Here is a 14393-nt window from a genome sequence, read left to right as displayed (position 1 = left end):
TGTCGATATCTTTCCCCTTCTCTCTATCTCTCTCTCTTTCTCTATCCCTCTGACTCACTCTTTCTCCTCATCTCTCTTTCCCTCTCTCTATAACTGTATACCTCTCTTTTACTCCTTCCCCACTCTCACTATTATTCTCTTTTCTCTGTCACATAGTCATCTGATCTATTGTGTTCTCTTTCTCTCTGTCCCTGAATCCCTGCATGTCTCTCTCACTCAATATTAATCTCTCTCTCTTTCTCTCACCCTCTCTCTGTTTATCTCTCTATCTTCTTTATCTCTTTCTTATCCCTCCTCAAATCTCTCTCTCATTCCCCCCACTACCACTCTCTCTCCCTCTCTCTCGCTCATGTCCCCCCCTACCTCTCTCTCTCATGTCCCCCCCCCCCACCTCTCTCCCTCTCTCTATCCCATGCCCCCCCTACCCCTCTCTTCGTATCTCTCTCCTATGCCAACCTTCCTCTCTTGCTCTCTGTGGTAGTGTGAGAGGGGCTGTTCATTTTCTGCTGTGGTCTCTCTCTCTCTGCTCTCTCTGTTTGGTGGCTCTCTCTGGGTTCTCCCATGAGAGAGCCCACAGCAGTAGACAAGACCCTTAGTTTCTCTATCAGTTGTGAGGGCGTGTGTTAAAAGAAGGCATGCAGAATGCTAAATACCTGTAATGCTATATAGTCTTAACAGACGCTACGCTAAGCTACATTACATGCTTCTAATGTGAACGTGGGGAATGCCTGCCAGCATGAGAAAAAGCATGAGTTGCTTTGGGTGAGTACTTTATCATGTTATTAATTTGGGTTTAGTAAAAAGCTGTGTTTTGAAATGTATCAGAGACTATGGCAAAGAAATATTTGTAGTGTTTTTTCTGTAAAGGGATACGGTATAATGAAAGTAAGGATTGGTTTATAGTATAGCTGAATGCAGTGGTTTTAATATAAATGATGCAGTGTTTTTTGGTTGAATGCAGCTGTTATAATATGAATGAATGCAGTGGTGTAGACTATAGCTTAATCCAGTGGTTTTAATATAAATAAATGCAGTGGTTTATAGTAAAGTTTAATGCAATGTTTTTAATATGAATCAATGCGGCGGTTCATAGTATTGTTTAATGCAATGGTTTTTAGTATGGTTGAATGCAATGGTTTTGGTATGAATTCATTCAGTGGTTTATAGTATGGTTTAATGCAGTGGTTAGGGTTAGTGGTTAGGGTTTATAAAATAAATTATGCAGCGGTTCATAGTATAGCTTAATGCAGATTTGAGTATAAATTAATGGAGTGGTTTATAGCATAGTTGAATTCAATTTCTTATTCAAATCACATTTGTTAGTGTGTGTGTGTGTGTAATGTATATTAGTGTGTGTGTGTGTGTGTGTGTGTGTTTATGCACTATATATGTCTGTGTGTCAGTGCTGTTAGTACATGATGCAGCAATTCCAGGGTTGACGGTTCGATTTTCACAGAGCGTTCTCACCACAGGTTTAAGAATTCAGTTGATGTACACTTGATGGTGGAGGGGTTGTATTTGTGTTTTATTTGTGTCGAGTGTGTGTTTATCATGAGCTCTTTGTTTATTTTATTGTATGTGTGTTAGTTGTTCTGCGTATGATTCTGTATGCATTTATGTGTGTGTTTATGTGTGTGTGTGCGTGTGCGTGTGCGTGTGTGCGTGTGTGTGTGTGTGTGCGTGCATGTGTGTGGAATACAATAATAATGCCTGTTCTGATCTAAATTAGTAGGGGAAGTCGTTTTCTCTCTTCACTTCCTGCCCGATGCTGCAGTATTCAATTATGCCAACCAATTCTCTTGGATCAACTGTATTCATTCAGATGTAGGGCACAGTAGCTCAGCATGCTGCTAAGCTAAACCTGGTTAGGATGAATATAGCAGTACTGTAGCTTCTAGCCGGCTTGAACCATATTCTATTGGTTATATCGACATGATTCCCATGATTATAAACAAAAGTTCTCTGGTTATTGTTGTTAGTGTAGATGCTGGTACCAGTTCTCTGGTTATTGTTGTTGATAATGTAGATGCTGGTACCGGTTCTCTGGTTATTGTTGTTGTTAGTGTAGATGCAGGTAACAGCTACCTGGTATCATTTGCAGCAGTCTTTATTTATCTGCATTGTGCTTTCAGATTTCAGCTGTGTCAGTCATGCTATAAATGGGAAGTTTAGTGCTGACAAGTTAGTTATTCACGTTGTTGACAAAGAACATGAATAAACTATTATCTCCTATCTTCCCTTTTCTCCCACTCCCACGCACTCTCATTATCTCTTTCTCGCTCTCTCTTTCTCATTCTCTCTCTATCTCACTCTCTTTCTCTCTCATCTCTGTCTCTCACTCTGTCTCTCTGTCCATCTCTCTCATCTGTCTCTTTCTCATCTCTGTCTCTTTGTTATCTGTCTCTCTGTTGCTCTCTTTTTTAGTTTTGGGATATTAAACATTTGTCGGCTCCAGATTATCAAATGAATAATTTAGTTTTGCTCTGCTGTTTTTCCAGACAAAGCATGCACCCTGGCGACAAGGATTGCTTCGTTCTTTGGTAACATGTGGTAGGCATTTGCCACTGTTTATGACAGATGATTATTAAAAACGATTTAATCAGGAACTTAATTGAGAGGTTGTTTAATTAAAACGGTGAAAATAATGTTTAAATTCAGCCCTTACTAAATCTATTCCACTTAACATGACCTGTCCATAATAAGTAATCAATGACCTTAATTCATAAATCATTTTTTTGAAAATGCATGCATAGCACGAAGACACCCCATATCTAGATAGATCTCAGCTATATTGAAGGACTTCGACAAAGCATATCTGTGTGAACACAAGTATGTACATCTACCAAGCTTTACCATGATATAAAGCTATATACATTTTACGGCTGGCAAACGATTACATTTTTAACTCACGATTAATCACTTTTTTTTTTCTATTTTAAATCCACTCCAATTAAAGTTAAATGAGATTATCAAATGGAATAACACATTATCATTCATCATCAAATTTACTTAATAAGCAAAAGCAAGTGATCTTGAGGGAGTTTTATTGACTCACTCAGTATGGGTTGAATATCAAACTTACTTGTTAATAGGCAGTTACTTAAGTGGAACTAAAAACAAAAATGAATTCTGATATGAATGAACGTGCGTTAATGCATTTTTATTAATCGCGTTAAAATAAGATTTCGTTAACGTGTTATTATCAAGCAATTTTAACGGCCCGAATACATTTACATTTACATTTAGGGCATTTAGCAGATGCTTTTATCCAAAGCGACTTCTCTCTTTCTTTGACAGAAGAAAGAGAAACAACAATATATCACTGTCAGTACAGTAAGGATGTTCATAGAAACAAGTGCCAAGCACTTACAATTGCTAGGTAAACCCATTCCCTGTATACAACAAGATAGCTAGGATAAGATGCTACACGATGCTAAGTAGTGCCAGGGCGTACAACATATATAGACAGTGATATAGACATATGTACTAACCGGTGGTTTATGAGCCAGCAGTTCAACGCCGGCTTCATTGGTACTCTATTTCTGGCTCCGGATCATCAGGTGGCCTTGGAGACCAGTCATTGAGTTTTTACCTGTCGGAGTCTGACCCCATTGTGCCTACAGAGAATGATAAGTGAGCAGGCATCTGACTTTGTTTCAATGACGCGCAGCACATGCAGACTCTCTGTTCCCTTGACGATTTAAGCTGGTCGTTGACCAAGAAGCTGAAAGGGGAAGGGTGGGGGGGAGGGGGGAGGGGGGGGGGGGGTGCGATGTAGTGTGAACCAATAATGTGAACCAAGAAGAATATACAGATTGATGAGTGTGCTTTTTTATGTTATGTTATTTATCATGGATGTTCCAAGTGTGTGCCAAGATATGATGATAGATAAATATAAAGATTAAAGATAAAGATATATATCTTTAATCTTTAATATATATATAAAGATAAACAAATAACTATAATGTTTGTGATTTTAATGGTTAACAACATTTAACTCTTGTTGTTTAGAATGTTAAATCTTACACTGTAGGACTACTACTATTTCTAAAAAGGACTACAGGAAGTGGACCAAATTACTTTGAACAATTACATTACTGATCATTAGCCTCAAACTTATTACTCATGAATTACTCATGACCGATGATGATGTTGATTGCATGTTTTGATTGCTTGATTGCTGTCCAACCTGTAAATTATGTGGCTGATTTACCCTCAAGATAGAAGTGGGCCGGGGGTGGACATTTACATTTACATTGAGTAACCATCGACTCATAGAATCGATATCTCAGCAACTAGAGAAAAAAAAGCAACACAGGCTAGTTTATTAAAAAGTCTAACACCTGCACATAATTCAGAGTAGCTGCAGGAACCATAACACAAGGTTGGTATGGGAAGTGTGTTGTATTTGTAATAATATGGGAATCAGCTTGCCTTATCGCATGTATGTGCACTCTCATTGAGAGTATTCCACTAAATTATGTTCAGAAGTTGGTCTGCAGGTGGATGTTGTATTTATATAGTTGAGTTACAGCATTTATAAAATATCTAATTCATATTTTCCATTTAGTGATGCTTTTATGCAAGGTTCCTTTCAATACCACAACTGCATACATTCTGGCTCTGGAGAATCAATCCCCTAATGTGTAAAGTACCCTAAAGTACATTACAAATATATAACGTACATTACATTTTCTACTGTCTAGGAGTGGCAGGGCAGCCTAGAAAGCCTGAGATCCATTCCACACCCGCATGTGGACATAAAAACTGAAACCAGGTCTCCTCTATATAGATTTCTGCCTGTCATTCTTCCCTTTTGAGAATCTCTCTCTCTCTCTCTCTCTCTCTCTCTCTCTCTCTCTCTCTCTCTCTCTCTCTCTCTCTCTCAGTCCCTCCTCTCTGTTGCCCACTCATCCACTCATCCACTCACCAACCCACCTACGGGTATATATAGATTGTCATTCTTTGTAAAAAGAGGCCAAATCAGGGAACTCAATTAGTTTAGAAGAGAAAACTTTTATGTCGTGAGGAAATGGTTTCAACAGATGGCGTCTGGTGTGTACAGAATACATAAGACTTGCATTGACGTGTGCTCACACGCAGATGGCTGAATGGATGGAAGGTTGTTAGGTAGAGTGGTTTGATAACCTTTATATGAACTTACACAACAGAACTTATACAGCACACGCAAGAACACACACACACACACACACACACACACACACACACACACACACACACACACACACAGCACAGAGTGCTTCTGTGTGGGCTGACACTGTCCTTGCACATGCGGTCCTTTTGATATGATGCTTAATGGAGCCGCTCACTCTATACGTCAGTAGACCCTGACCCCCCTGGCTTCACATGAAAAGACGATCCACGAGGAGACTAATGAGAGTTTCCGGCCCGAGATTGGTTCTGCATAACCGCGCCAAAAATTCACTCTCTCTGCTGTGAACAAGGTCACGCCCGTCCACTCTGCATGAGATGAGCACGGCGCTTTGGAAATTGTCAGTTTTTTAATTGTAAACATTTTTTTTCACAAAGGAGTATAAATAATCGTTGGTAATCAAAGACAGCGCAGAGGAGTATCTGCTGCACTGTGAAGTTAATGCATGTTCACCCTTGGGTGTAGCAATGGAAAGAACGATCTGTAAGATCATGCGCTCATCTCCTGTACATCATCACACTATAGAACAGAGGTTTGATTCCCCGGCCAAACCCGGGCCGGGTCGGGTCCGCAATCCTCTTCCACTCCTCGGTCTGATTGTTTATTCCGTGTGTCAATCATCCATTTATCACAAGTCAATCAAAGGTTACCATTTGAAATGTGAGTGTGGGGTTCCTGCTGCCTTCCTGCTGCCACCACTCAAAGATTTGGAATTAGTGAAATTATAAACGACGAAGAGTAGCCTGAGAAGACTCCATTGTTACCATACCAATGATCTCTCCACAATATTGCACGTTTTTACTCTCTCTCTCTCTCTCTCGCTCGCTCTCTCTCAAACACCTCCACTCTGTTTGCTTTATTTAGCCACCTAGGCTCTTTTCTCTCATCTGTGGCACAACAGGGTTATCTTGGTGATCCGCAATATTTCAGCATTTTCACATTTTCTTACCGTTGTCTCTTCGTCTCTGTTCTTCATCAGTTTTAATTACCAGGTTACTGTATTTAATTGTTTATCTATTACCCTATTTATTTATCTTCTGGTAGTGTTTATTTGTATGTTTTTTTGTTACCCAGACAATGAAGCAACCATTTGCACATCCATTTCTGTTTCAAGGGGCTTCAAGTGAATCAGCGTGATTCAGAGTGATTCAGGGCAGGGGAGTAGGGGAGGGTGGTGGTGGTGACGACCAAACAGCCAGTTGGAGCAGACTGCTTGTGGGTGTGGAACAGAAAACAAAGCATTGTTTGTCCCCTCCACGCATTATGGCGCTGTTCTGTTCTGTGAAGTGGCTAAAAATACTAACCCCCCCCCACACACACACACACACACACACACACACACACACACACACATTATTTACCCAGATTATGTAATCAATTAATCAATCGTTGGCAAAGCTTTTTGATTAACTTTCCTTTTACGGTAATCATCTCTGTGACTATTGTGTGTGTGGCTGTAGTGGGTTACTGTGTGTGTGTGTGTGTGTGTGTGTGTGTGTGTGTGTGTGTGTGTGTGTGTGTGTGTGTGTGTGTGTGTGTGTGTGTGTGTGTGTGTGTGTGTGTGAGTGTGGTTGTAGTGGGTTACTGTTTGTGTGTGGTTGTAGTGGGTTATTGTGTGTGTTTTTTTGTGTGTGTGTGTTGTTGCAGTGGGTTACGTGTGTGTGAGGTTGTAGTTGGTTAATGTGTGTGTGTGGTTGTAGTGGGTTATAGTGAGTGTGTGTTGTAGTAGTGGGTTACTGTCTGTGTGGCTGTAGTGGGTAACTGTATGTGTGGTTGTAATTGGTTACCATGTGTGTGTGGTTGTAGTGGATTACTGTGTGTGTTGCTGAAGTGGGTTATGTGTGTGTTGTTGTAGTGGGTTACTGTGTGTGTTTGGTTGTAGTGGGTTACCGTGTGTGTTGTTGTAGTGGGTCACTGTTTGTGTGGCTGTAGTGGGTTAAAGTGTGTGTGTGTGGCTGAAGTGAGTTTCAGCCACACACTGCTGTATAACTGTTAGTCAACTTTCAGTAGTGTTGAGTGTTTTGGGTGTCAGCTTGGCTGTCACACATTTGAACTAAAATCCAGTAGTCCCCACAGGGGAAATAAACAAATATAAGACTGGGACTATAATACTTGTGTTTTAAGTGTTTCACAACCAAGATTTGAAAAATGGATTGCTTATTATGCTTATTAATTATAGATGAATGGATAGGTACTGTGTTTGGTGCCGTGCTGGAAATAGTGCATTTGTCATATTAGTTTCTATTAATGTGAAATTACACTCTGCACCCTTCAGTTCAAACCAACAGTCCTGCAATTGCCTCACCTTCATGATTTGTGGTAGTTTCATTCAGTTCTACTCTATAGTCCTCCTGCTGAAAATATAATTCATTGAAAGTACATTTCTGATAATCTTCCTGCCGGCGTCATGTAGAGACACTGCGTCACTTGTCAAATGGCAAAGTGGAGAAATAGGTCCGGTCAACAGTTTCATGACAGCCCGGCGTAGGCCAACTCTAGTGCGCGCGAATGACGGGGAATGTCAGCTAATAGAGGTCATGTAAGTGGGCGGTAATGGCCATGCATTACCTGCGGACGTACACTGGTATTGTCATTGGGCTTGTATGCGAGCGAGTGGTATGGAGAGAGATAAAGGATGAGAGATAGAGAGAGAGAGAGAGCGAGGTATGTATTCATCTATAGGGAGAGAGAGAGCGAGAGGATGTGTTTGAGGGAACCAGAGACAAAAGCTGCTTTCACATATGACCTCCGTCTTTTCTCCACATTTGTGGAGCAGGAGGACCGTGAGGGTCATTCACACTTATTCACACTTGATGCCCGATATGCGGAGATCGGTGTCGCTCATTCATCAGTAGAATCTCCGGCTGCTTAAGGGGGGCGGGCTTGCAAGGGGCGGGATCGGGTTTGTTTTGGTTTGACCGCAGACAGTGCGCAGGCAGAACGGGCAGAACTCATCACGATCATCTTAAATGTTGCTGCAGCGATGCATATATTCCGTTGCATCCACAACATCCGCATCGATCGATGAAAGATTGGAGCATGAGTTAGAGACAAATAGAAGAAACGACAAACAAGAAAGGCGTTGCGAACGACTGCGTTACCGGAGGAAGAGGACGTATTTTTTGGCTTCATTTCACATCAAACACTGGGACAAATGTAGGTGTGGGTCTGTTTCTGTGGGTCTGCTTATAGGTTTGAATATGGTCGGAATAAAGCGGACTCGTTCATTACTTCACTAAACTGACACACGCTACAGCTCGCTCTCCTAGGGTCCCGTCCTTCCACTCCCTGTTTCCTCAGTTAAACACAGAAATCAACTACATTTGTCCCAGTGTTTGATGTGAAATGAAGCCAAGTCGTTCGCGATGCCTTTCTTGTTTGTCGTTTCTTCTATTTGTCTCTAACTCATGCTCCAATCTTTCATCGATCGATGCAGATGTTGTGGATGCAATGGAATCTATGCATCGCTGCAGCAACATTTAAGATGCCCGTTCTGCCTGCGCACTGTCAGTGGTCAAACCAAAACAAACCCGATCCCGCCTCTTGCGAACCTTGACCCTACGTTATATCCCGCCCCTTGCAAGCCCGCCCCCCTTAAGCAGCCGGAGATACTACTGATGATTGAGCGATACCGATCTCCGCATATCGGGCATCAAGTGTGAATAAGTGTGAATGACCCTCACGGTCGAACCTCCTGCTCCACAAATGCAGAGAAAAGACGGAGGACATATGTGAAAGCAGCTATAGATATTTGCAGAATTCGGACTGAAAGCAAAAACTATAAAAGCTATGTTAAAAAACAGAAATCAGTCAATCAAAAATTATATATATATACAGTAAATGATAAAAATGAAAAGGTTGATAAATAAATAAATAAATAAAAAGACAAAACACACTGATCCATAGGTTGAGGTTATATTTAGAAAGCAAGGCAAGCACAAATGCAGGCCGAGCGATGGAGAGATCGGCTTAAAGGGAGAGAGAGAGAACGCATCCCCATGCTCGCTCGCCCACTCCCACACCTTCACTGTTGCCGTGTTTGCGCCGCAGCAGCGATCTCTCCCCACAGTTGCAGTCGCCACCGAGAGGCAAACAGCTTCCGTCCACTGAGATATAAACTCCGTCCCTCGTCTTTTTTCTGCTTCTTTTCCTCGACCATCACTTCATGGATGATATCTGTGTAGGCTATCAGTTTCCAGAGAGCGAGGTCCGGTTTAGCCTCTTCACCGGGATCGGCTTGCAGAAACAATAAGAGGTTTCCATCAGGTCTTTGAGGTTTTTGGATGTTTGATGGTTCAGCTCGCTCCACGCCACACACCGGACCGTGGGCGCACGTTAGACCGCTCTGTCTTTTACGGATTCTACAGTTTCTCACTGAGGAGGAACTTGACGATGTAGACCTCAACACCCCCCCTCCCCTCCCCTCCTCCTCCTCCTCCTCCTCCTCCTCCTCCTCCTCCTCCCCACGAGGGAGAATCTTTCGGAAGTAGGAACCATACCTGGCTCTCAGTCAGAGCAGACTTTTCCGAAAGCAAACAAACAAACAAAACCACTGCCTCCTTGTCTCTCTCTCTCCTTCTCCCTCACCACCTCCACCTCCACCACCGCATGCGGCATCATGTTCACCAGGATCTTCATCCCCAAGAAGCACCGGCAGCGCTTCGACCAGGCCGTCTCCCAGAACCTCATCCAGCGCATGTGCCGCAGCAAGAGCATCAGCGAGCCGCAGGGACGCCTGCGCCGCAGCCGCAGCGAGGACCACCCTGACCGCCACCGCGGCTCCAAGAGGGCCAGCTCCGTGCCCCGCGAGCCCACTGAGCCTGGGGCCGGCGGGGAGAGGGAGAGGGAGAGGGACCGGGACCGGGATCGGGACCGGGACCGGGATCGGGATCGGGATCGGGACCGTGACCGTGACCGGGATCGGGATCGGGACCGGGAGAGGGAGAGGGACCGCGACCGGGACCGGGACAGGGACAGGGACCGGTCGAGGGACCGGGACCGGGAGAGGGAGAGGGGAGCCAGGAAGTCTGTGATATCAGCACATCCAGGGCCGGGAGCCAATCAGAGGTGAGTCTGGTGGAGTCAGGTGACTTTTGTGTTGCTGGGACTTTGTTGATACTTTATAGAGAAATGTGTGATGCTGCAAATAAAATCTCGAAAGGATTTGGAAAAGAGGTGCATCTTAGCCTAAATGAGTTTTACATATATATATACGTATAAATGAAAGTCCAATGCAAAATACAAATATTAGCATTTATATTACTTCAAGGCTTATGAGACTGAGTTGATTTTTATAATTGTGTACTTACTGTGTATGTTATATTGATCTGTGCATTGTGATTTCATGTTCCTTAAGGGACTATGGACAGAAATACAACATGCCAACACTGCAATTACTTTTACGATTACTAGAACCAGAGTATTAGAACATATACTCCCGGGCCTCATATACAACCCATGTCGAATAATAATGAAGAAAAACCCATCACACAGAGAGCCGTTTCCCCTGTGAGCGAGAGTGAAACCACCACGCATGTAGGAGCGCGCTCGCTACTCGCCCTGTTCCCTCGGGCCTGCGCGCTGCCACTCCAGGACCGCTCCATCCAGCACGCCTCCCCACCCACAGCCACCCACCCACCCACTACCACGGAGAGCATTACGGAGATCACGCGGTGTCAGGGAGGACCTCCGGTTACCGTTTACGACACACTCCCCCCGAGAGCTACGTAACTCATCCGAACACCACAGTGCATCTCAGTGCAACACAATACCGTGGCGTTGGAGCAGATCCACGGCTAATCCGTCCAGCCTTAATCATAGAGGGCAACATGCCCACCTGAAGGCCGGCCCATGCTCGTGCATGTTGCTGTCTCTGTAATCCCCATGTGAAAGGTGGTGAAATATTTAAATATTTACGGCGAAAGAGGGACGACGGCGCGTTGCGAACACAGGAAGGTTGACGCACTGCTGAAAGTGGCTGTAATTAGGAGGGGGGTGAGAACGGTGGACGATTGTTCTACATAATTATTTGGAGATGGATGGAGATGGAGATGGAAACTGAAAGCAGTATGCTCTTCACTAATACAAGTCGCTCTATCCGACGCAACTGACGGTTAATTTAAGATGACTGTCATTAAGCAGCATGTAGGGGATAGTAGTAGGGTACCGACTGGTAGACTCTGGACACAAGGGGTCGAAACTCCAGAACTTTTGAAGCAGCTTATAAGTTAAACAGCCCTCACCACTAGACTATCATCCTCCTGAATCCTCCTGTGGGTCCCAATCCCGCAATCTCTTGAGTCAAGTGGAGCCGACAGTCGCTCTCTCTAACCGAAATTCACCCCAGCTAATGAGCGCTACCAGGGGGGCAATCAGCAGCCCGATCCAGAAGCCCACCGGGCTGACTCCCAAAAAAGCACCTAAAGAGCTGCCTATGATTTAATTGGACAGTGTGTCGTGACCAACTGAAAACAGGACGGACACGGGCTGTCAAATCGTCTTGGTTACAGATGGTTACGGATGTGATGGTCTCTGCGTTGTCCAGGATGTGCCGAGAGGGGGAGACAGGGCTGGACACACACACAAACACAAAAACACAGTCTCGTTTTTAATTGGGTGTGTCTTTGTTATTTGAGAGGCCAAGTACCTCGCAGCGGAGCTGGAACCGATTGGAAAAGGAAGGTTAACGATCATTGTCAATGATTCGCATGCCAAGCTAATTCAGTTCTTAGTCATCATTGTTGTTATTCAAACCATACGCACAACAATTGGGATCTGGGGGAGGGGCAGTGGTTCTATCCAGCGCTAATCCTCCCCCTCTTTCCTCCCCACCCTCCCCCCTGAGCACCACCTCCGCGAGCACCACCCACCCCCACCAGCCCCCATTCTGCAGGATGCTCCCTCTTACATAACTGGCTTGTGGGGGCAAAACCGACGGTATAAAGAAAATGATGTATTGCTTCTTTCTTTTACCGTCCCCTCTTCTCCCGTTAGTGGTTTATTCTGCGGACCTCTCCATGTTTACATCTTGCAGTGGTGTTGCCTTGAATAGTTTCCATGGCAACAACAGGCCGATCGCGCTGGTTCTTGCTCGGTGTAACTCCCGTCTCTCGGGAGTTAGAGTAGGGGACATCACTGTCGGCAAAATGTCAATGATGCCTGTGGTTTTAATGGAGTGTTGTCCTTTTGGCCATATCATTTATATATTAGTTGGTCTACTGGTTTGGTTTTTTTCAATGCACAGAGACGGAGATATCAGTTGGAAAAAAATAGCCAGAGGAAACAGAGGAAAGTTTATTATGATCCAAGACAACTTCAAACTCAGCTGCCATCCCTCCGACTCAACTTTTTCATTCCTTCTTTTTTGTTGGTTCTTGTCGCATTGTAGCAAAACAAACTCACCCAGAAAAGCTCCCCAAAGATCCTAAAAAGATTCAGTGCAAGCATGTTGTTTTTCATGAAGGAACCTGTCTGAAGCCAACAGATCTAGAGCGGTTATTTTGGTAGCCATGCCTCAATGCGTCTCTGTTCCTTCTCCAGGACTCTGCGGGTCTACCGGGGGAAGAAGAGCTTTGGGTTCACCCTGCGTGGTCATGCTCCCGTCAGCATCGATTCTGTTATCCCAGGTACGGTGGTTCACAACACATGCTATCTAAACCTTCCTGCTACAGTTGTTCACAATGCCTTGACGGCCACAGCAATTTAGCGCTCGTCCGGAGCGACAAGAGATCTAACGGGGCTTTTTGTGTTTTTTGGCGTGACATTTGTTGTGTGTGCGTGAGAGTGTGAGATTGATGCTGAAAGCGTGAGTGTCACGCCAGATGCGTGAGAGTTGGCAACCCTGTATTTTGTTCCCAGTAGGATTTAACCCTACCAGCTACTGTTGTTCCCAACACCATGCGAACTAAACCCTATCAGTTACTGTTGTTCCCAACACCATGCTAACTAAACCCTATCAGCTACTATTGTTCCAAACTATTTTGCCAGCTGGTCCATCCCTGGTACTCTTTCTTACCACCACCATTCTAGCTTAGCCACCATGATGCTAGCTACAGGTGTTTTCACACCTTTCACACACTTTGGTTAAATTGGTCAGAAAGAGCAGCGCATTATGTGAAAGCTGCATTATTTATCCTAGGCATTGTTCCTTCTTCCATGATGTTAGAGAGACCTCCTCGATTTGGTACCTCTGTTCAAAACACGACGGTAGCCAAACCATCCACCTCCCCAGACGCCTCCTCTCTCTCTGTGTGTGCGTGGTGTGCTAGCCCAGACAGTCAACCTGCCCGTTCGCCAGCCCTCCATAGCGGAGGCGTGTGAATGTATTTTTGTAGGGTAGGCAGCCGTGTTTGTCAGCAGCGGATCCGGTGGTTTTCTGTTCGGGAGATGTGTGGCGTGTGTCTACAGTAAAAAGTGAGATGTTCGCTGACGCATTAATGCGATGCCAATGACCCTTTAGAGTTACACAACGGTTCCTGTGGTAGAAAGGGAATCCGTTGCATAATGGTGTTTTATAGTTGGATTTTAAGTTTTATAAAAATGATATAAAGGCAATAATCTAATTAATACATCTTTATTCATACATTTTATTTATCTTGTTTTCTATGATGGGAAAATCTAGATTCATTTTTGACAACAAAAACTAAACATCTTCAAAAACAAAACAAAATCAGACAATGGAATCCTTTTCGATTTTCATCTTATTATTACAAGTTACAAAAATATTGAGTCTCAAAAGGTGTTTTATTTATTGGTAAGTTATGGCTTGCTGGTCTATTCAACTTTTCTCTATTGTAGAGACAAAATATAGATGTTGATTGACTTTGAAAGTGCAAAATCCAAACATTAGAGAAATTAAACATGGTAGAAGATAGGGTTGGGCGATGTCCCCTCAATTGTCAGTTGACGATGTTTAGTAAAACATCACGCTGGACGATGACATCGTTGTCGTGGGGGGGGGGGTGTTGGTGGTGGTGGTGTGTTGGTGTTAGCACTTTTTACTATCTCTACATCTACTATCTCTATCATGCTACTTAAAAACTATAATTTTGTTATTTTACTAACCTAACTAATTACTTATCCAGGCTTTTCATCCGGGCTTTTGCACGTAAGGAAAAAAAAAAAAGGCGCTTCCACTTAAGAAGAGTTGAAACAATACTACTACTTCGCCTATATTGCAATTTTTTGGATTTATGAGAGTGGACAGGCAAGGGACACGACT

General features: G+C 43.8%; 1 protein-coding gene across 1 annotated transcript in view; it reads left to right on the top strand.

The window, feature by feature from the left end:
- The window catches only part of grid2ipb (glutamate receptor, ionotropic, delta 2 (Grid2) interacting protein, b), a gene marked incomplete at its 5' end in the record, with an annotated part of 47252 nt that overhangs the window by 3933 nt on the left and 28926 nt on the right, over positions 1–14393 (top strand). The window contains 2 exon segments of the mRNA XM_084485876.1: positions 9803–10240; positions 12713–12798. Coding sequence (XP_084342002.1) covers positions 9803–10240; positions 12713–12798 — 524 coding nt within the window.

Source organism: Micromesistius poutassou, assembly GCF_964030765.1.
Source record: "Micromesistius poutassou genome assembly, chromosome: 21".
Taxonomy (NCBI): domain Eukaryota; kingdom Metazoa; phylum Chordata; class Actinopteri; order Gadiformes; family Gadidae; genus Micromesistius; species Micromesistius poutassou.
Note: the sequence above shows the minus strand (reverse complement) of the source record. Positions and strands in the feature narration are given on the sequence as shown.